At 43.0% G+C, this 24,343-nt stretch overlaps 1 protein-coding gene across 3 annotated transcripts in view; it reads left to right on the forward strand.

The window, feature by feature from the left end:
* The window catches only part of LOC101485789 (carboxyl-terminal PDZ ligand of neuronal nitric oxide synthase protein), a 246,267-nt gene that overhangs the window by 170,492 nt on the left and 51,432 nt on the right, over positions 1–24,343 (forward strand). For 2 of the 3 annotated variants that reach the window (XM_024805649.2, XM_024805651.2), the window contains exon 8: positions 15,351–15,515. In XM_024805649.2, the coding sequence (XP_024661417.2) occupies positions 15,351–15,515 (165 nt within the window). The remainder of the gene's footprint in view (positions 1–15,350; positions 15,516–24,343) is intronic. The other variant, XM_024805650.2, reaches the window with a different exon arrangement.

The raw sequence follows: 24,343 nt of genomic DNA on the forward strand, positions 1-24,343 counted from the left end.
TAGACACAGTGGCCAGCTGCCTCCACTTTCTTGATTAATTCCAGCTCGAGCCAACCAGGAACCGTGGAAAATCTCATGGCCTAAACACAGGAGACTAAATACCAACATATCAATCCAGTATTTGTTTAGATCATACTTTCTTTTTTAATTGAGGAAAATTAGAAGCAATAATACGCAAAATAATTCATTTCAGTTTTATTTATATGCCACCAAAGTAACAATAGTTTCATCGAGACACTTTATATTATAAGGTAAAGACCCTACAGCAATAGATCCAAATCCAACAATCAGGCAACCCTCTATGAGCAAGCGTTTGGCAACAGTGGGGAGGAAAATCTCCCTTTTAACAGGAATAAACCTCCAGCAGAAACAGGCTTAGGGAGGGGCGGCCATCTGCTGCAATTGATTGGAGTTAAAGGAGGGAGGCAAAAGACACACTGAGAAAATGCAGAGTGGTATATAAGGCATACAGAGTGAAAAGAGGTGAGTGAAGCCCTCAACAGCCTAGACCTATTGCCACATAACTAATGGAGCATTCAGGGTTGCCTGATCCAGCCCTAAATTTAAACTTTATCAATAAATAAATATACAAACCGTTGTAAGGAGAATAAACTTTCCCAAAATAATTGAAAAATCAACATTAGGGAAAATGTTTATACAGAGCTTTGCTTGACTTTTGGCAATATTAACCCTTTAAAGCCGGTCGGAGCGGACACGCTCCATTTTGCGTAAGTATTTTTAAATCCCGGTAGCACTGCAACCACGTAAGCTAGCGCAATAATTTTTTTTGCATATGAAACCGGAGGAGTTGTACTTACATCTTATGCCATCAGCTTGTCCTAGGTCACAGTTTCCTTCCACATATAGCTTTGCAAAAACTGCATAAAAAGCGCTTGCAGCAACAAAAACATAATATTCCAGAAACACGCTTCGCCGATCCGATCAGCTGTTTGTAACACTTCCTACGTCCATCAGCGTGAACTGCCGCATGTCCGCCATGACCTGCCCGAAACCGGAAGTGACGTCATTTTGCGGAAATGTAGTTTTATTACGATCGGGGCCTTATGAGCCTATACTTGTGTTTTTAAAAGTTATGTTTGAATTTATGACTTTCTGTGTCGTTTCTGGGATGCTTAGGACTCATATTGCACTGCTGGAAATAGTTTATTTTGATGCATATGCTGTTATTTTGCAAATTTGCACTATAATATTTATTTTCGTTTTTCCTGCAATATATAAAAATTGGTGCATTTCAAAAATAAAACTATGAAGACACTTAAAATAAATTTCCTGTGGTGGGAAACTAGTTTGTGCAACTTTTTTTGTATTTACAGTTTTGAGGGATAAGCCTCTTAAATTTCTCTAACTAGAAATATATGTTAAAAAAACAAAAACGATTTTCAATTTTTTTGTAGTTTATTGCACTTTTTTGCAATTTATGTAATTACTATGCACCTAATGCAGACATATTATTAAAGTTTGGGCTATAATGGTTGTATTGATGTATATCAACTTGAAATGCTCCCAAAAATGGCTCCACAGCATGTAAAAATATAATATAAGCTCTGGCGGACTTGGTTCTATGGTAGGTCTTAAAGGGTTAATATCCCTCAAGTATGCAGTCTGCACTTCCTGGAGTGAAAAACCAGCGTAGGGATAAAAGATGCAACACTGCGCAAAAGTCTTAAGCCACCACTCAGTTATTTATGTATTCAAGGAACCAGAGTGTTTTGTCATTTTTCATTCATTGCGATTTATTAATTTATACGAACAAAGTGATTCCCACGGAGCTAGTAGCTAACAACTAGGGGTGCAACGATACACAAAATTCACGGTTCGGTTCGATACTTTGGTGTCACGGTTCGATATTTTTTCGATACAAAAAAAATGTTCATGCCTTCTTAATTTGTCATTTATTAAAATTATAAATATATATTTTAACTCAAATGTACAGTTTTTAAATTTAACCCTAACCCTTGTACGTGTTTTTTATTTTGACAGCGAATGCGCACCTGCGGACCACTTATGTGCAGCCCTGGTTATTTAGCTTGTCATATTGCAGCCACAGAAATTCTTTTGTCCATGAAACCATAAAGCTGCACTTTCTTTTTGCCTTATAGTCTGATTTGTCATAACTTCTCCGTTTTGTGGTAAGCTTTTCTTTGGCTGTCACTTCTTCACCCTGACCTGTCTTATTTGGCTCAGCAGAACTGAAATGCTTTTACACACTCACTCACATAAGCTCAGCGATTCTCTGCGCGATCAACCTCTCACATGTTTAAGCTTGCTGCGGGAGATTTCACTTGTCATGTTTGCATAGTAAGCTAACGATTAATAAGACGATGTCAGAGGAATTGGTGCACAAATTATCATCACTCACAGATCAGTGCTGTCGCTCTCAATACACAGTTCGCACGATTGCAAAGTGAAAGCAAAAAAACAAGCGCAAATTCAAACGCGATTTCAATATGTCACATATTGACAGTGGCTCACCGATGCCAATGACATAATTACCCAGCTACATTTCCGAAAGAATGCAAAAGCATTGACATATATTTTTCTTCCTACAATAGCCCGACTGGAAAAATCGCTAGCTCCGGGACGTCGGGCTAGCGATATTGCAAGCCCTGTATCTGATTGAGGAATCACTCATCTTTGGAAAAGAGAGTTTATTACAGAGAAATGGCTCTTTCCAAAATAAAAGCTATACTATCCGCTTCTTCTGGGCTATATTCTCAGCAGCATAAGGAGAATCATGTGCTAACAGCTGTCTAAATGACTCGGCTAAAGTTAGTAGCATGCTTGTTGTTTTTGTCTTTGCACTAGGATGATGTCGGCGTAAATGTGCAGTCATATTCGTTGTGTTCCCACTAGTGCTTTCAGGTTAATCTCGTTGAAATGACCTTAATGCCACAACACGGCAAATCTCCGTTAACGAGCTACCGCCGATCGCCCCGTGCATGGGGCTAGACGGCCAACACGTTAACGAGCTAACTGTGCTAACACACTAGTTCCCACCCATGTAATTGAGCATTGTGTGGCACATCCAACATACTGTTTTACTTTAGTCCATGACTCGCTTACCTTCAGGGTCATACGCCACATGAAAACCAAAATAATTCCAAACACCAGATCTGAATGAGGGTAGGGGAGGTGCCCTGCGCTCTTCCTTCTGACGATGCTGTCTGTGTTGAGCGCTCAGTGGATCTGCGCTCGACAGTGCAGCCTAGGCGGAGTAGTCGAACGCAGATTCACTGAGCGCTCAACACAGACAGCATCGTCAGAAGGAAAGTTGATAAAATAAATTACAAATGTTGTATTGTTCGATACATATGCGTACCGAACCGAAAGCACTGTATCGAACGGTTCAATATCGATACGAATATCGTTGCACCCCTACTAACAACCTGCCATATCTGGGCATGGTGTGCAGTGTGACCTTTAAAAATTTAAGGAAACTGGGTGAGTGACATCCATGATCTGTGTCAAGAAGTGAACAGTCATAGGAGCTACTGTTCACTGAAGACTTATAAGAAATGGTCTGTGTTGGAAGTATTGCTGTCAAGAAGTCATCATTAACAGAAACTGCAAGAAAAGCTGCACAGCTGAGGTATGCCACGTTATACAAGAACCGGACTGAAAATCAGTGGTAACAGGTGTGTCAGCAGCCCTCTGTAAAAGGCTGGAGGCTCTGTCATGGTTTGCATTTCAGCCGGCGGTGATGGGGACTTTATCAAACTTGATGGGATTATGATTGCAGACAAATACTGTCAAAATTGATTTAATTTTCAAGCAGTACCATCTGGAAAATGTCTGACTGACAACACATTCACTTTTTCATATGACAAGGATCTCAAAGACACGGCAAAAAAACATACGTAGATGATAGAAAACGGACAGTTAATTTCATGAGTTATGGATTGGCCTCCCTAGAGTTCAGACCTCAGTGTTATTGAAGTAGTGAGGGGTTCATCCTGAAAGAGAGCAAAACAAAAGGCCACCAAGATCGGAATAAGCACTGAAGCTTCTCTGGGCTACTAGTATAGTTTTAATTTTACAGCCTGGTTCAATCGCTTTCCTCAAAATGATAATGAACTTTCTAGCATCGTGATACTTTCCTTTAACTTCTTGTAGCATGCTTCTGACACACGTGTTTGTGTTTATTCTTCTTGTTTTTCCTGTCAGTTGCATCTTTCAGAAATGGTGTTGTTCTGTTTTTTTTTTAGATACATAAGTACTTGTTTAATTTATGGTTCAATATATAAATGAGTAGTTAAGCAGCTGCAACTGAGAATTTGAACATCTTCCCTGAGTGTGAAAGCTTAGGTAGTCAAGTGTGACTCTAAAGACCATAAATTCTGTTTTCACACGTGTGATTACTCGCCTGGCTTCAGGACAAGAGGGTGATGATGTTGATGATGACATAAAGAGTTGTAGAAAGCAGGGAAGAGGTGTGAGTAGCAAGTGCTGTTAACCTTGAAAGAGTCTATTCTCTTTCAGGAAGTTACAGCTTTAGCACCACTGTTACATATATTAAATCATAGCACTGTTAGTCTATTTCATGAAACAATTTTAATCCTGTTACCATGGCCTAAAAAAAGAAACATTCATGTCTCTTCAGCCTTTAACTCATAGCTTCTAAGCTGCAGGCACACTCACACTTGGCCCTTTTCCCTGTCTCCACAGCAGCCTTACAGGACTTATCTTTCCAATGCTCTTCACACAATAAAAATGCAGCCTCTCAACTTTTCACTGTAAACTCAGCGGGGTTTTGTGAAACTGTCTCTTGACCCATTTATATTGGAGGCACTAGCTGAGGTGGTTTCTCTCTGTAGCCTCACTGTCTGATTTGATTTCCCAGCATGCGTGTGCGCGCGTGTGCATGTGTGTGCAGACTTGTAAAGTTGTGATACAACACAAGTCTGCCAATAACCAAGGAGTCCCAAAGCCAAAATACTGTCATCCTGCAGACCTTAACATTTAAGCATGCCTCATTTTTACCCTCTATTTTTATCCATGTCTGCTTTTAAATGCGTATATGTGGGAATGTTGTGGTATTTGGACCTGGTATCATCCCATGTAGGAAGCTATTTGCTCTGAGCCTGTAACTCGTGTGTTGTTGGCTGACAGCAAACCACAAAAAAATGCGGCCAAAGAAAAGACAAAGTAAAACGGTGACCTTTTCGCCTCAGGCAGGCTTGAGTTAGTCCAGGATTGATCTGCATTCCAAAGCCTGAGATGATCGTACATCTTTTTTACTTCCACACAGAGGGTTTGTTTCCCCATTCATCATTTGCTTGTTCTGTCTCATCCATCATTACACTTTCCACTCCAGTAGCCTGCATTTTGTGTCGACATTCTTCTTCTTTCGGCTACTCCCTTTAGGGGGTCACCAAAGCAGATCACCCTCCTTCATCTCACCCTACCCCTAGCATCCTCCTTCAATACATCCATGAGTCTTTTCTGAGGTCTTCTTTTTTTTCTTCGCTACTGGCAGCTACATCTTTAACATCCTTTGTCCAAACCATCTCAGCTTTGCTACTCTAACTTTACCCACCAAACTGCTCAACCTGCCCTTCTGTTATACTCATTTATAATCTTGTCCATTTTGGTCACATCCAATGGAAACCTTAACATCTTCAACTGTACCCCCACTTTGAACCCATCTGTAAAGCTTGGTTTAGCTTTAGCTTTTATCCCTACACTGTAACTTTCCACGCTATTTAAGTTGTTGCAGGCTGCGTCGACCCAACGTGTAGCAACATTTCTTGAGAGGTTCTTGGGAGTTTCTTCATCAGGTTACACAGAAGTGCAACTGCTTCTGACCTTTTCGGTACTTCTCCATCAACACTGGCATGCAGTCCATACTGCTCCATGCTGATTGTCACCTCTCTTCTTAACCTATCTTTAAACAACTCTTTTCATGGCATGGCTCATCAAAATTATCCCTCTGTAGACGGCTCTGCACATCACCCTTGTAAATTGGATCCCGTACTCCTCTTCTGCATTTGTCAATATCCAATTGATACAAGTCCTTTCCTCCTTTCTTCGTGTCCAGCCTCGCATACAACACTAAGCCTTTTCTGGGGGTTTTTTTTTACCCCTACTCCACTTCTTTCCCTAGCTTCACCATAGTCTACATAGGAAGAGTTTTCCCTGCGACAGATTGACGACCTGTCCAAGGTCCACTCCACCTTTCCATGACAGCTGTAATAGGCTCCAGTCCCTCCCCCCAGATAGCTGGGCGGGTGGATGGGATGAATGGAGCTGTAACTGGCATGTCTGATCTGTAGAAGAAATTGCGAGGATGACTGTAGAAGTCCAATGTTGGATTAAGACAAATTAAACTACCAGCCTGGCTTGCAAATCACCTAAATATAACCTGGAAGAAATCCAGGTATGCCAAATAGGTTTTGCAACAGACTTTTGTCAACTTGTTCACCACTCCCAATTACATGTTACTTATTATTTATAATTGTTAACATAAGAGTTGTTTTGTATGAACCCTCCACAGACCCTACTGCCTACTGTTTTTATACTACAGTAATAAGTAGCTCTCCCTTTGCTTCCCAGGTCTGAATCAGTCTCTGATTAGACATCTTGAAGCAAAACCAACAGAGCTTTGAGTAATAAGAACAGCCAGTGCCTCAAGTACAACGACATGCAAATTAATGCCCGCAACTATGTGACTGGCATCATTAAAAAGTAATGAGGCAACCATTAGCCAGGGAAACAAGAAATGTCATTTAGATTAGCTTTGACAATAACAACAATGGCTGTGTTGAAAGATCATCAAAAGCAGCTCAAATGATTCTAATGACACTAAGGGCAAAGAAATGTTCGACTTTGTTGCACGGTTGTAGATATTCCCTAACAAGCTCTGAGTCTAGCTTGCAGACTGTATGCATTATTTAAAAACAAAAAAAAACAAAAAAACAACCACCACCTGATGCTTGTGTCAGAAGTGAAAGGACTCAGTGGAAATTGGAAAGGAAATATGAAAAGGCTATTCTGAAGGATGGGACAACAAGGTTCCTTTCTCAGGGTGTTGATCAGTGTGGCATGCTGGGTTGAAAATGTGGGTGAGCTTGCCACAAACTGTGGATGTGATTTTAAAACCTGCTGAAATATTCTCTGATTTAGTACACTCCTATTTCATCCTGTATCAGTACACAGGATATATCACTGAGACATCATTTGGTGACCATTTCCATGATCTTGTTACATACACCAAACAAAACAGACAGGCAGACCTGCAGAGCACCCACTGAAGCTAAAAGGCTAGCTAAATCAAAATCCAAGACAAAGGAAAGTTCTTGCTGAAGGCAAACAATCTCAGCTGGGACTGAGGTGGGAGAATGAGTAGCTTAAATCTTTACCAAGTGAAAAGAGGGGTCCATGGGGAGCTTTTTCACCTTCGTGGCTCAAGATTATGGAGTTCGCCTTGTAATCAGAAGGTTGCCGGTTCGAGCCCCGGCTCGGACAGTTTCGGTCGTTGTGTCCTTGGGCAAGACACTTCACCCGTTGCCTACTGGTGGTGGTCAGAGGTGCGCCCCAGGGTGGCTGTGGCTACATGTAGCTTGCCATCACCAGTGTGTGAATGTGTGTGTGGATGGGTGGATGACTGAATGTGTAAAGTGCTTTGGGGTCCTTAAGTGGCTGAACAAACAAACAAACCCTGAAAAGGCATAGGGAGCTATTCCACCACTTGAGCTCCTTGGAAGCAAAATATAAAAACTTGAAGGGCAGTTCAAATGTCTATACAGTACTGTACTGTATATTTACAGATTAAAGCATGTTTATGGTTCTTGGTGTGATCCTCGTATTTCAATATGGCACTCGGTAAACCTGAATTTGACACCCCTGGGTTAGAATATTGCTCTTTCAAGTAACCCCGTCAAATAGTTGTACAAAGAAAACAAATTATTCAGAGAAATATACAGTAATTAACTTAAAATCTACCAAGTCATTGCTGATCCATCTAGGCCAGCGGTCCCCAACCTTTTTTGCGCCACGGACCGGTTTATTCCCGACAATATTTTCATGGACCGGCCTTTAAGGTGTCGCGGATAAATACAACAAAATAAAACTAGTACCGGTACCGAAAAAAAGAAAATTTATTCATAACACACGTGAAAAGACCCAGGAAAACCGAGTAAACGATAAAAACGATAACAAAATAACACTGAAAACCGATAAAAACCCTGAAAACCATACATTTCACACCTGAGCCTCAACTCTCGCGGCCCGGTACCAAACGACTCATGGACCGGTACCGGTCCGAGGCCCGGGGGTTGGGGACCGCTGATCTAGGGTACTGGTTGTAGTTAACATGCACCCTTTTTTTTATAAAAATATCACCTGTTTTGTAGAAAACTGGAATGCCAAAATGAGTGGGAATTTTTTTTAAATGTCTACTTGTTTCTCAAACTTTGCTAATTTAGCTAATCCTGACACTAGGCAAGTCTTTGGTTAAACAATAGCAAGATGGCTAGGATATTAATAACAAAATATCAAGACACAATAAATCAAACTATTGTTTTAAGATAAACAGCTCTTTAGTCTTGCTTTTCACACCAAAGCTTTTCTTAGCCCCAAATTCTTCTTCTTATTATTATTATTCTGTTAGTCCCAAACCATTTTTCTTTTGGAACATCCTTTGAACAATAACAGATTTGTTACATTAGGAGGCATCACGCTATCACTATATTATCATGAAGTCACCCTTAGAAGTAAAACATAGTGGAGGAGTAGTCTGTTAATGGGGTTATTCATAGTAACGTGCCCAAGCACGTCAAAACACTTCCGCCAAATTAAGATATTCCCTTATACTGCTATACCATGGTTTAGGTTGTTTAGGTTGATGTCATGCAATTTTATTACAGGCAGAGCCACAGTGGAGTAATTTGTGCAGATTTTATTTTCTTTTTTCTTCTCGAGAGCCCTTGATAAAGTTGTAAATCTGTAGCCAAGGCTGTCAGCAGTGAAGGAAGCCAGAACCTGTCAGACTGCACAGTGTTTTATAGCCAGCGTCCGTGTGTGTGTGTGGGTGGGAGGGCACTGTCTGTTTGACAGACAGAGAGCAGCTAGTGTAATCACAGCTGTAGGAGGAGAATTAAAAACTTCCTTTATCCCTCATCATCTATCTTTAGCTTTGTTTCCCTTTTCTCTGCTTCCCTGTTTTCTGTCTGTCCATCAATGAGTACAACCAGAGGCTAAAAGATAAAGGGAAGGCTATAAAGGGACAACTATGAACTTGTTAGTGTGTGATATAATAGCAACTTTTCCCTTTGGGTCAAACAGTTATGAGAAATTTCAGCAATATGGCTGATCCTCCCCTTTAAGCCCCCCTTCTCAGTTTGAATATTCACTCCGTCTTCCATAATTGGCTTTTTCTGTGGTAAACAAGTTTAGCATTCAGGCATGGACTGTTGTTTCTTATTCTAGGCAGTAAACAGTGCAGAGGCCGAGTCTGTGTTTGAATATGCAGGATTGTGTTTAACAAACTTCTAGCTGTGAATACGGGGGTGTGAGCGTTTCATGTGTGGGTTTGACTCAGTGCCTGTCCTCGGCTTTTGTCGTCGGCATTGTGGATGTTTTTTATTTATCCACCCATTATCCAAGTTAACATACCCATTGTTGCGTCTCATATGGAAATTCAAAAGTTGCTTTAAAAAAAAAAGAGACTGATCTCATCACCAGTTTGGCTTCTTTTTTTTAATGAATGGACTTCTTGTACCCATTAACACAAAGATTACAAATGTTCACAACTGAGTGCCTTCTACGCCCACATTTGCCTGCCCCATTTAACATCCTTGACAGCTTTTCATATGCATCAACCCTCGCTAGCTCAGTCACCAGTTTTTTAGGAGTCACTCCAGGCATTGTGCAGTTTATGGGAATATGTTGGCATCCAGCATTCACACAGCTGTGTGGGCCCTCTATGCAGTGGCATTTTTGGAGTTACAGGATTTGGCTCAGAGGAAGTGTGATGTGTCATGTGTTTCAGGGATAATAAAAATAATTATTCACACTTTTACATGTTCTTTTTTATTTATTGCAGCCGAACCTTTTTAAAGAAAATGCAACAACTGTATTTTGATATTCTTTAAATTACACTATTCTACAATCAAACTTCATTTGATAAGGTTTGAGGTCATTACAGTCTATCAGCTGGTTGGTTCTTAATACCTTTATTTATTTCTGACATTATTAGTCCATATCATTCTTAGAGCTTATATTCCAAGTGTGGCATCATTTTGAGATGGGTAAAGAATGACCCTGAGAAGCTAATACACCAACTCTGCAACCAGTCTTTTGTTTGTCATCTTCAAAAGAGACTTGAAAAGAGCTTGAAAGTAAAATGGTAGCATACTCCTACATCCACAATCATTACCACTTTTATCAATGCAGCTGTCAAGCAATTCATCTGTAAAATGCATCGGGTTTTTCTTTTATACTACTATTCCTATGATTTACAGTATATAGGAATGCAGAGATTCAGACCTCCTCTGAAGTTAACATCAGCAAAAGAGCTGTGTGCTGGGAGCTTCATGGCTTAGGTTTCCAAGGCTGCGCAGCTCCTGTAGGTGGCCCACTGCTTTTGTCGATATGCTGTGTATTCGTTGCACAGTTTTTTTTCTGCTGCTTTCAAAAATATATATTTCAAAACGTATATAATTAGAATACAGTAAGCATACATCAAGTCAACTCAACAGCCACAAGACAAATCATTGTGTGCGTTATCCTCCTCTGACTCAAATAAGCGCCATAAACTGATTCTATGCTTCTATGCAGCCAGAGTTGTAACTGTGACCTTAGGGCTAAAGGCACAAACCATCTATTTTTTATATATAGTCTGTGACTACATCCTATAATTTATGGTTAGTGCACCTGACAAACTTCATGTGTTTGGTCTGCATAGGAATTACCTTCCTTTGCCTGGAATCCTTTGTTTGATGCATAGTAAGCTGCTGTTTGCGTCTAGTATGGTACCATATATTTGGCCTGCCTTAGCTCTTTTGTTCACCATTGATGTTATATGAGGGGGAAAATGACAACTCTTGAACTACCCACATCCCAAAGAGGCTGAAATTTCCTATGTGCTTCCTCAAAACTGCTTATTAGGTGCTAGAACAGCTCCAGTCCTCCGTGACACATTCTTTGGATGTTGACAATGGATTTTGCAAAAGCAGTATAATGGCTTTTCTAATATGCAGTTATGGCATAGACAATCATTGTTATAAGTGATGGGAAACATCACTGGTAGTAAACAGTTTATGGGGCGATCGTGGCTCAAGAGTTGGGGGTTCGCCTTGTAATCGGAAGGTTGCCGGTTCGAGCTTCGGCTTGGACAGTCTCGGTCGTTGTGTCCTTGGGCAAGACACTTCACCCGTTGCCTACTGGTGGTGGTCGGAGGGCCTGGTGGCGCCAGTGTCCGGCAGCCTCGCCTCTGTCAGTGCGCCCCAGGGTGGCTGTGGCTACATTGTAGCTTGCCATCACCAGTGTGTGAATGTGTGTGTGAATGGGTGGATGACAGGTTGTGTAAAGCGCTTTGGGGTCCTTAGGGACTAGAAAAGCGCTATATAAATACAGGCCATTTACCATTTATCAGATGGGAAAATGTTGCAGATGACTAAATCAGTGTACTTTTGGAATGGGATTTCTTTCCATCTGTGTTATGTCTTCTTCTGCGCCAGCTGACAGTCTATTTATGTCTGTCTTCTCCTTCTGTTTCTCTATAATTGGGAATAGTTCCTGTGTCCACAGTACTCGTGAGCCAAACATGCCATCCTCTTTCCTCTGTGTTGCTTTAAGTGCTGAATTATCTTATTCACGCTTCCACTTGCTAAACCTTCTCTGTCTGACAACCCAGCTTCAAAGCTACCGCAATAATCCTGCTTACCGTCCTTTACTTAGCAGCTGAGCAGTTGTTTTACGTATCTCGGAGTAACTCCAATGGAATAAAGGTGAAGGAAGTGTGTGTTAAAAAGAGGCACATAAGAGAAAACACGTTTATCGGGATCCTGCTTGTTACTGAGAAGTCATCGCCAACAAATTCTCTCTTATCTCACATTTATACACACACACACACTCTCACTCATTCTGGAGACTTCTGTCTTATTATTCAAATCATGATGGCGCCAAACAACCTGTCAACCTGGATAATTTCCTCTCGTTAACATAAAAGGTCCGTGTCAGGCAGGCCATCAGTCACATTTTCCTCTCATGCAGAGTGCGTCTGCTCTTGGTGTCACCAGAAGGCATGAGAGACAGACTGTGAAGTATTTTGGCGTAGATTCCTTAAGGCAGGTTAAGGTTCAATTTCATCAGGTTTCTGATCGCCAGTCGCCCCAACCGTCCAATAGCATTTGATTCATTATGAAACACTTTGCCCTCGAATACACAGCAGCTCTATTCAAAAGCTTTTGATATCCACATATATCTGGCTGGCTGACCAACACTGTTACACATAAATATCGCAGTTTTGTCAGAAACTGGTAGCATCACAGGTGTATGCACAAGGTGGTCTGTGGTGTTGCTGCTACGATACACTAGTTGTGCAAACTGCTCCGTTTTTAAGGGCGACAATGTCCACATCAGGAGGTAAGAGAGGTGGCAGTGGAAGTGATACCACCCAGTGTTTTCACATTTTAAAGCATCCACTTTGGTGTGATGGCCACCACCAGCTCATTCTTGCTTTATCGGCATGAAAGTTTGGTTGCTAAGTTGTAGCCACAGATGACACAGTGATGAGAGGCTTATTGATAAATACAAACTTTCCGGTCACTAAAACTAGATTGCAGGCTTTCAAGCCACAATATATATCCACCCATTTAAAATTCCTCCAACTACACAAACTCAGTGAAACAGTAACTTTCAAGACAGGTGGAGTTCAGTAACTTCAATTAAAAGAGGCCATCTACACAGCGTGTGCTGTTACACAGATCAGTCAAAGCAGCCTAACTTAGTCGCGACAGCATTTAGGGGTTTTAAAATAATCAATTTGACTCGCTTTTGAAGCCAGCCTCCAGTGACCCTTAAGGAACTGCAGTTTTTGGCACTTGGCTTCATTTATTAGGCCCCGAGGTTTCCGAATTTATGTCAGCTCGCTGTTAGACTCCTCTCACTACTGCCATGACTGGTCCATCACAGCAAAGCGCACTTAATGTTTTACCTTTGGGGCACTACATGGCCTTCAGCCTGTATCAGTCTGTGTGGTAAATGCCTTTGGAGGAAAACATGTACGCTATAATCTCAAGGTCTCCGTGTATGTCTGAGAGTGCTTTTTTTTTTTATTCCTCTATACCAACGTGTAATAGTCTGTTTTTAAGGACCGCTTCAAGAGGGGATTTAATACCTGCATTTATCTTCCTATCTGATGACGGAGAAGAGAATATGGCTGTGTATTTTTTGGAACAGCACGTGTTTTAAATGTATTTCCATGTTGTGTCTGCTTGGATGTCATCATTAGCATGGATTATGAGATATTTTATTTGGCCATTGTATTACAGAAATATATATATTTTGACTAGTTGAATGACGGAAAGGCCACGAAGTGTGACCGGTAACTAAAGCCTTGAAACTATAATACGATGCTTCATGGCGTTAGATGAAGGAGAGCTGATTCCCAAAGCTCATTATTGTTGGAGTGGAGCATTTCAGTGCTACTGATCTGCATTCCAGGGCAGCACCACTCATTCCACACTGGTGCAACTAATCAGCAACTCTACATTTTAAATTCAGATTGTTGTTTTGATGACGGCTTGTTCTCCAAGGCATTTTATTGACGCTATTGCTTGTCCTGATTGTATTTATTTATTCATTAGCAAAGCCTTTTCTTTTCTTTCTCTTTTTTTTACTTTTGATTTGCATCATCGGCTTCTTATGAGCAAGTTAGAAAAAGTGTTTGAAGTAGTACATGGTTAAAACGAGCATGAGTGTGCAATTTTAACAGATACACCTGCAACATGTGAAGCAAAACACAAGCTCTGATATTCATTTTACTTTTTTTACGTGAAATATTGTGTTTTATCAAATTATGTATTTCTTAAATATCTGGGTCATTTTATATGTCCTGTACTACTTATTAGCAGTGTTGGGGACGTTACTCACTACTGTAGAAACATGGATAGGTGAAAATGGAAGTTATAGTGCTGCAAGTTAGAGTTGGATGTCTCAAGAGACCACTTTTACGTGGTCTTGGTCTTGACAGACTTTGGTCTCGGTCTTGTCTTGGTCTCACTGTCTCCATCTCGCTGTCTCAGATCGACATAGTGGTCGGGAGATTTGGAGTCAACAGTATCCATGATACACAATGTAATGAGCGCGAGCCGGCTCCTCGCTTAATTTCCTTTCGCTGCTCAGCTCTCACACAGTGGCTCAGCTATGCTCCAATCCCTCCACATTGTGGCCAATCACATGCGAGGATACAAGATAATATCATTATGTGGAAAAACAGAGAGGGTGAGAGACGCGACAGTCAAGTGGAGCGTGCGTCTGTCCTCTCAGTGAGTGAGTGAAACAGTAGACAGCAGTGAGAGCTAAAGTTGTGTTAGCAATTGTTTCTGTTCTAGACGTAGTTTGCATGTCACTACAATGCTCTTGTTCTTTAGTGCAATAACAATTTAATGTCCAATCCTCAAAAGCTGTAGATCACTCCAACAGCTAACCGTAGTAATAAGACGTGAAGGCAGCGCCATGCACAAAACTGCTGTAAATAACAGATTTAAAACTGTCTTCTTAGACTGATATTTCATTTGTATTTTGAAAGGCGGTGTAAATAAATAATGTACTTACGTACTGCTCCCTTCACAAAACACCACAGACTGACTACTGGAACAGACAGCGTGTCCAACAGGGACCTTGCAGACTGTCAACTAGCAGCTTTGTTAAATAGTGCCCGCATGAGCAAGGCGAAGATGTATGACATCTTCCCTTTTTTGACACTTTGGATGATATATGATACACTTGCATTAGGTAGCACAATGTGCCATTAGTACACTGGCGGTTGCTGGAAATATGTTTCGGGACTTGTATCTAGATATTCTGTCAGAAACCATGACAAATTAATTGTTAACTTGAACTATTTTCAACTTTTACAACCAATTTCTTGTTATATTAGAACAAACGTACTTTGATTTTTGGAAAAAATGCCATCCAGGAGGGGCTGAGATGAATGGATAGACGGATGCATGGACTTATGTATCATTTATTTTTGTATTTTTGGTCCACGGTGATTCATTTGAAGGCTCTTCCACCCGTAAATGTGCTCATAATAACAAGTTTGCAGGATTTTCTGTTTGAAGCCTCATCATGCTGACCTCATTTCCCCCTTTTCCCTCTGGTAGCAGCCTTCAGAGGAGGCTTCCCTGCTGGTGTCCAGCCCCAAGATGCTGCTCCCAGCATCAGGCATACTGCCACCCAGCACCCCGTTGTCTGTGCACCACCAGATCCAACTGCTCCAGCAACAGCTCCAGCAGCAACAGCAGCAGACACAAGTGGCTGTGGCACAGGTGAGTGTCATCCAGTGACATTATGTCTCCCATGAAATCTGCTTGCACAGGAATAAAAATATGCTTTTTTATACATTTAAATTACATTTCACATCACTCCAGTACTTTCACACTGCTCTCTACAATCCTCACCATAGTGAAGTTGCTAAATTTCTGCAGAGTAAATTGTTACGAACCTCCAAACTTCATGTGGCCTCTTTTCGGCTATAGTCTTATGGGTAAGCTTGCAGAATGTAAGAGAAGATGAGCACAGAGAAAACACTGTAGCTATGGTCAGTTTGATCGCTCATATATTTATTCACTTTTAAAATATAGATGAAAATAACAATAGAAATAGAGCAACAGTCTGGTGTAAGCTAATGAATCATGAACAGTGTATTGGTACACTGGTGATTGATTTTAAATCAATACACAACACTAACCCACAGACCTCAGTTTAAGAGCACATTTCTTTCACCTGTAGGTTGCAACAACCACACCCTCGGTCTATCCGCCCATGCTATATCAGTTACTGTTTCTGCTGTGTACAAGGATGCTAGAGTACCTTCAAGCTTGTTGCCAAAATTCATCTCTAATTGAGACTTGTTATTCTGCTTTCCATCCGACTTTGCTGAAGTAGCTATTCAGGATTGACAGCTCAGAATAATCCTTCTTTGCATTAGACTAGGACTTGGTGAAGTCCCTTAGTTCACCTACTGTCTGAAACAAGCTGTTTACACTCGTTCCACCCACCTTTAAACCAACATTGTTCTGACAGCTGGTGCTGAGCGCCTGAAAGAGAATATTTAGAGCAATCTGAACCCTGAGCTTTTGGCTCACAGGGATTACACGTGATCTGAAACTTTGGCCATGTTTGATATGAGCATCCATCACTATAATAGTGACTGAAAATGAGGCAAAAGAATAATAGGCCTCTTTTCATTTTGTATTAACAGTAATTTCTGAATTCCCTTGGGTGGAAAGGATAATCAGTGGAATGACTCACGGGTCACTGACAAATTAAGGAGATCAACACATGCCTGTGGTCTTGGAGAGGAAAAAAGTGCAAAGCACATCCAGCATGAGACATCAGTCATCCAGTTTGAGTGGCTGTAGTGGGGGAGGAGAACAGTGACAGAAATGGCTTTGGGTTTGCGAGCTGGATCAACACACATACACAGAAGGCCTTAAGATTAAGATTAGAAAGTGCCATTTCATAGCTCAGCACGCTTTCCCTTGTGGATTCTTCACTCACACTGCTGACCCAGAAGCATCCCAGAGAGTTAAATTCTGATGTCTCAAAGCTTCTAGAGAGGGAGGCGGAGGTCCTGATTAAACTGCCCGGCCACACTGAACTTTACTGTTCTCATCTTAAGATGGAGATGAACAAACAAACTGCTGCCACAACTGACAAATCACACATTCAGACTGAGCATGCCCATACATAGGTGCGATCAATTACACACTAATAAGGCCAAAGGTAGCTGCCCACGGGCAGAGGAACTAGTGTGTGTATTTTTTTTTAAATGTATCAAAACTGCTTTGGAACATGAAGTAACGATTTTCACCTCATGAAATGTTTCAAACGAGTGCGTTCCAGGCATTTGTGTCTGACCTTGGTTCTTTTGCCATTTAGCAAGGTTTCCCAAGTGATCGTAACTTGTCTGAGATGCTGTAGCAGTTTGCTTCCACACAGCATCTAAATTAGTTTCACCTCAGTTTATTTCCTTATAGGCTTCTGGCTGCACTCTGCTGTTTCTACCATCCATCTCTGCAATGCTTAAATAACTACCTCAGCTATCGATCAAATAATTGACAGAAAAATAATCTAATATTGAATCATTTATAAGGCCTAACTTCTCAACTTTATGAGGTCAAAACTTAAGCAACACTGAAGAATAAAAAAATATCTCCATTACTTCTTTACTTGTTTTGGCTCGTGCTCTAAATCAGGCTCGACATAGAGACATATTACATATATTGGACATAATGTAGGTTTAAATTACAAAGCAACCATTCATATACATCCACAGCCGTATCTGCCAGTGAAGCACCTACAAGGATGGATGGCCATTTGTTTTCAGCCCACACTCAGGGAGGGGCGCGTCATCTTCCCAAATGTGGTGCTATCCACATTTATCTAATGCTCGGACAATGACAACGTTTTTAACAAGTCCTTCCATACAAGTCTGTATCAGAAGCTCCGTAAACAGATCCCCCTAACATTTGTTATGTGTATTCATTTGTGAGTTCTTGCTAAAATCACATGACGGCGCCGTTTAAAATGATCTGACTTTATTACCGTACTGGATTAACTGGCTGCTCAGATTAGCTGGTTTTTGTTTTTTGCCATTTGTGTTACCAACGGGGAAATTTCAGAGTGCCCTCTGTTGGACAAACGGTGCAACTTTAACACTCTTAACATGGTTGAAGGCCATTTCTCCCGTCTCTTGTTTACTTTTTAAATTTTCATTTGTCAGCCATTATGAATGCAGATCAGCAGATTGCTCATATTTCCTGATATATCACCGAGACTTTAGTGAGAACAGTAGCTCTAACTTTATGTGTTACTATAGAAGATGAACGCCAACTGTGTTGTGAACTCCCGTTTTGTTGCCTTCAAACTTGGATTATAGCTCTTGTTTTTTGTCTTTTGTAGCCAGAGGTTACCGTATTTAGGAGAACGCGCTCCTAATTTATCAGCTCAAGCTTATCCAGGAGGGGCTAGTTTGTCTGCTAGTTTGGATAGTGGCTGCACATAATAGCACTGATGTAACCTACAAATACAGTCTTCAACACAGTTACGTCCTTCATGGAGGACTTTTAGTATTAGTCACATCAGGCACATTTGTTGCCTGGGAATTTTCAAGTGCTTGAAAAAGCCCCAATGTAGCCAACATAGTTAAGAAGTTTACTTCATGCCTATGAAGCTACTACTGACCTACTTGGAGGTGACCACTTTTTGTCACCCATCACTAGCTTTAAACTCTGCGTCAAAGGGAGTGGTTTTAGCCGTTAATGTGGGAGTTAAAGTTACACGTGACCATATTTGAGTAAAAGGGTAGAGCGCTAAGTTATTAGCTAATGCTTACGAGGTTAATTAGCAAGCTACAACCATCAACTGTATGGATGCAATGCACAGACGCACATATCGGCTAATTAGTCCTATAAGACTGATTAAAATTCAAGAATTTTATTCACCAAGATGGGAGACAAATGACTTTTTTTAAAGCCAGAATTAGATGGATTTTTACTTTTTGACAGATGTTTCCTCACTTTAAAACGTAACTATACAGACGATCATTTCTCTTCTTATTTCAATTTCAGAATTTCAACATGTACACAACACACAACACAATCTCTTTCATCAGTGTGCTTATGTGAATCTCCTGAGCATTCATAATGACTGATAGTTTGCCAACAGAAGTGATTTGTGCTGTTTGTGGCCAAGAAAAACTATTAAGCCCTCGTGCGTTCTCTCCCACTGGTCCAGTCAAATCGGTCTCTCTGATGTATAAGCATAAACTTTTCTGAAACTGCTTCTAAGCACTATTAATAAGGAAAGGCAGCTAACTCTAGTAATAAAGGTCAAACAGTAGAAAAGAAAAGGCTACATGGTTCTGCTCAGATAGTCCCAATTATGGATGAAGACACAGAGGAAGAGAGGAACAAGGAGATCATCTGGCTGAAGATGTGCTTGCACATGCACGTCTTTAGCTCTGTGTATTTTGTGTAATTTAGAGTTCTACAGTTGGTTTACTTATCAAAACTAATAGTCGTCCCTGGCGTCTTCGCTTCAGTTTCACACCAATAAATGAAAATGACAGTGTTAGGGGTTTTTTCAGGGGTTGTGTTGAAAGTAAATGCTGCTGGATGACAAAGTAACCTACTTAGTCATCTTTAAGACAGCTGTAGTTCTTGTTTATGGTTCTAATGTCTCAAACAGGGAGTCCCTTCTGATTTTTAGAGCTGTCAGACACGAGCGCATAGTGCTGTTATACAATAACAAATCAGCCACCCACAACTTTGATAAACAAAGCCAGAAAAAAACATAAGGACTTTTAGTTTTGCCAAGACTCCAGTGTATATACGCATAAATTATAAAAATTATCTAAGGACTTGAAATGTGAGAAAAAATACTGAAACAGGCTCAATTGCTGTATGTACGATAAACAGCTTTTTTTAACGGATAAAATGGGATAGACAGACATCAGCGTTATGTGTTCACCGTCTTTGAGACATTTGCCCTCGAGACAATGTGCTCTTTGTTATGCAGCAAAGGCAAACCAACTTTTGTGAACTTGTTTTGTCAGTCAGACAAAGACACGTGCCATTGTACTTGGCAATTGTACTTCATTCCATGAAGAATCGGTCAGCTGACCCCTTCAGAATCAATTGGGGGTTTTTTGTAGGTACTATTCGTGTATTTAATAAGGTCATGTGAATTTTCACCTTTTGACTGCAGCAATTGTCCATGTTACAAAAAAGGGCCTCTAAGTGCAGGATGTTAGGTTGAATTTTTCCACTTCAGTAAATGAAATTAGTAGGAATTAATGATAATGATGATTTGCATCATTTTTGCAGCATTTTCTGAGCTTTTATTTTGTAAGTACAGGAGCTAACCACATTATGTTTTCATTGTTGAAAAACTGTAAACAAATTAATTTTCTTCCACTCAAAGTCCCACTTTTTCATAGTTTCAAGCATCTTTTTGAGCAACTTTAAGCATCAACATCAGGCATATATCAGAACCATCCATCCATCCATCCATCCATCCATCCATCTTCATCCGCTTTGTCCGGGGCCGGGTCGCGGGGGCAGCAGCCTAAGCAAAGAGGCCCAGACCTCCCTCTCCCCAGCCACCTCCTCCAGCTTATCCGGGGGAACACCAAGGCGTTCCCAGGCCAGCCGAGAGATATAATCTCTCCAGCGTGTCCTGGGTCTGCCCCGGGGCCTCCTCCCGGTGGGACATGCCTGGAACACCTCACCCAGGAGGCGCCCAGGGGGCATCCTTGTCAGATGCCCGAACCACCTCAGCTGGCTCCTTTTGATGTGGAGCAGCAGCTGCTCTACTCTGAGCCCCTCCCGGATGGCCGAACTTCTCACCCTATCTCTAAGGGCGAGGCCAGCCACCCTTCGGAGGAAGCTCATTTCTGCCGCTTGTATCCGCGATCTCGTTCTTTCGGTCACTACCCACAGCTCGTGGCCATAGGTGAGGGTAGGGACGTAGATCGACCGGTAAATTGAGAGCTTCGCTTTTACACTCAGCTCCCTCTTCACCACGACGGACCGGTGCAGCGTCCGCATTACTGCAGCTGCAGCCCCAATCCGTCTGTCGATCTCCGGCTCCCTTCTCCCATCACTCGCGAACAAGACCCCGAGATACTTGAACTCCTCCACTTGGGGCAGGAACTCATCCCCGACCCGGAGTGGCACTCCACCCTTTTCCGGCTGAGAACCATGGCCTCAGATTTGGAGGTGCTGATCCTCATTCCCGCTGCTTCACACTCGGCTGCGAACCGTTCCAGTGCGAGCTGGAGGCCCTCACCCGATGAAGCCAACAGAACCACATCATCTGCAAAGATCAGAGATGAGATTCTGAGGCCACCAAAGCGAAAGCCCTCCGCCACTTGGCTGCGCCTAGAAATCCTGTCCATAAAAATTATGAACAGAACCGGAGACAAAGGGCAGCCCTGGCGGAGCCCATCACCCACCAGGAACGAGTCCGACTTATTGCCGGCAATGCGAACCAAGCTCTTGCAACGTTTGTATAGGGATCGAATGGCCCGTAGCAATGGGCCAGACACCCCATACTCCCGCAACACCTCCCACAGGACACCCCGAGGGACACGGTCGAATGCCTTCTCCAAGTCCACAAAACACATGTAGACTGGTTGGGCAAACTCCCATGAACCCTCAAGTATCCTGGAGAGGATAAAGAGCTGGTCCAGTGTTCCGCGACCAGGACGAAAACCGCATTGTTCCTCCTGTATCCGAGGTTCGACTAACGGACGAACTCTCCTTTCCAGCACCCTGGCATAGACTTTCCCAGGGAGGCTGAGGAGTGTGATCCCCCTGTAGTTGGAACACACCCTCCGGTCCCCTTTCTTAAAGATGGGGACCACCACCCCGGTCTGCCAGTCCACAGGTACTGCCCCTGATCTCCACGCAACATTGCAGAGGCGTGTCAACCAGGACAGCCCTACAACGTCCAGAGCCTTCAGGAACTCGGGGCGGACCTCATCAACACCAGGGGCTCTGCCACCAAGGAGTTGTTTAACTGCCTCAGTGACCTCGCCCCCAGAAATTGGCGGGTCATTCCCCTCATCCCCAGACTCTGCTTCCTCCTCGGAAGACGTGTCAGTGGGATTAAGGAGGTCCTCGAAGTATTCCTTCCACCGCCTGACAATTTTCTCAGTCGACGTCAGCAGCGCTCCGCCAGCACTATACACAGTGCAGGTAGAGCACCGCTTTCCCCTCCTGAGACGTCTGACGGTTTGCCAGAATCTCTTCGAGGCAGTCCGAAAGTCTTTTTCCATGGCCTCTCCGAACTCCTCCCACACCCGAGTTTTTGCTTCAGCCACTGCCCGAGCCGCATTCCGCTTGGCCTGTCGATACCTGTCGGCTGCCTCCGGAGTCCCACAGGCTAACCAAGCCCGATAGGACTCCTTCTTCAGCCTGGTGGCTCCCTTCACCTCTGGTGTCCACCATTTGGTTCGGGGATTACCACCACGGCAGGCACCAACCACCTTGCGGCCGCAGCTCAATGCAGCAGCTTCGGCAATGGCGACGCTGAACATGGTCCATTCGGACTCAATGTCCCCAGTCTCCCTCGGAATGCTGTTGAAGCTCTGCCGGAGGTGTGCGTTGAAGATCTCGCGGACTGGGGCCTCTGCTAGACGTTCCCAGCACACCCTCACTACGCGTTTAGGTGCACCAGGTCTGTCCAGCGTCTTCCCCCGCCACCTGATCCAACTCACCACCAGGTGGTGATCAGTTGACAGCTCAGCCCCTCTCTTTACCCGAGTGTCCAGAACATATGGTCGCAGATCTGCTGATACGATTACAAAATCGATCATCGACCTACGGCCTAGAGCGTCCTGGTGCCACGTGCACTTATGGACATTCTTATGTTCGAACAGGGTGTTCGTTATGGCCAAACTGTGATTAGCACAGGGTTCCAATAACAGAGCACCGCTCGGGTTCAGATCAGGGAGGCCGTTCCTCCCAATCACGCCCCTCCAGGTCTCGCTATCGTTACCCACGTGAGCATTGAAGTCTCCCAGCAGGACAACAGTCTCCAGGTGGAGCACCCTCCAGCACCCCCCCACCCCCTGGGTACTCTGAACTGCCACTCGGTGCATAAGCGCAGATGACAGTCAGGACCCGTTCCCCGACCCTAAGGCGCAGGGAACAAACCCTCTCGTCCACCGGGAAAAACCCCAACGTACCGGCAGCAAGCCGAGGGGATATTAGGATGCCCACCCCAGCCCGCCGCCTCTCACCAGGGGCAACTCCAGACTGAGACAGAGTCCAGCCCCTCTCCAGGAGACTGGTTCCAGAGCCCAAGCCATGTGTAGAGGTGAGCCCGACTATATCTAGCCGGTACCTCTCAACCTCACGCACTAACTCAGGCTCCTTCCCCACCAGAGAGGTGACATTCCATGTCCCTATTGCCAGTCTTGGCAGCCGGGGGTCAGTCCTCCAGGGCCTCCGCTCCTGGCCGCCACCCGGCACACAATGCACCCGACCCCTATGGCGCCTCCTGCGGGTGGTGGGCCTGCGGGAGGATGGGCCCATGTCTCCTCTTCGGGCTGTGCCCGGCCGGGCCCCATGGACTAAGGCCCGGCCACCAGACGCTCGCCCTCGGGCACCCTCCCCGGGCCTGGCTCCAGGGCGGGGCCCCGGTAACGGTAACGGCAGGGTAAACTGTTCCCTCGGTGTCCTTTTCATATATCAGAACTTTGTAGCAAAACTACACCAGAGTAATGTCTATGACAGAGAGTAACAGACACAAGTAACAGAATAAAGTGTATTTTGGTTAAACGTCACCGTATAACTTATGGCTATAGTGTGCCATATAGCTGTAAGACAAAAATACATTTCAAAGAGGTCATTGGTTTGATCCCAGGCTTCTCCGTTCTTCATTCTGAAGTGTCGCTGTGCAAAGTGCTGAGCCCCAAATTGCCCCGATAGACCCAGTGTGTGCTATGTGGGTGACACAAATACCATATAAACCCTGTTTAATCATTTAGTTTGAAAAGAATCAACTGCACTAAGCTTGTTTTGTTTTAATGTTATTGTCACAGTCCTTTGGGCTGATTTCGGCACATGCTGTTTGGAGACCCAACAGCAGAACAAGTGCTGAGAAGTTTGAAAGGTAATCATGTTCTTATGGTTTTAATTTTTCTGCCACAGATTAATTAAGAAAATGTGAAAAATCGGTGCTGCCAACTTCGCCGGAATGCAGAATTAGGTGTCTTGTCTGTCAAAACTTCCTGACGGAGAGTCCTCCCACACTCCCTCCCAACCATTAGCTTCCTATTTATACTTGAGGAAATAAGATAGTGATTTAATATCCTCAGACTCTATTAATCAATCCACTGATTAAAAGAGAAAATGAATCTGCATCTGTTTTGAGAAATGATTCAGTCATGTTTTGAAGCAAATTTGTGTCAGCGTCTTTAAAGTAATATCCTCTGTTTCCAGCTTTGGAAGCTGAAATTAATAGAGGTTTGGAACAGAGACAAATCTGAGCATGTGATCAAAATCAGCATGTTTATCTACACGAAAAATAAATGTGTCCATAATTTTCTTTCTATTTGTCCCACTGTTTGCATATCTTAGCT

The sequence above is a fragment of the Maylandia zebra genome, linkage group LG17 (genome assembly GCF_041146795.1).
Source record: "Maylandia zebra isolate NMK-2024a linkage group LG17, Mzebra_GT3a, whole genome shotgun sequence".
NCBI classification, from domain to species: Eukaryota; Metazoa; Chordata; class Actinopteri; order Cichliformes; family Cichlidae; genus Maylandia; species Maylandia zebra.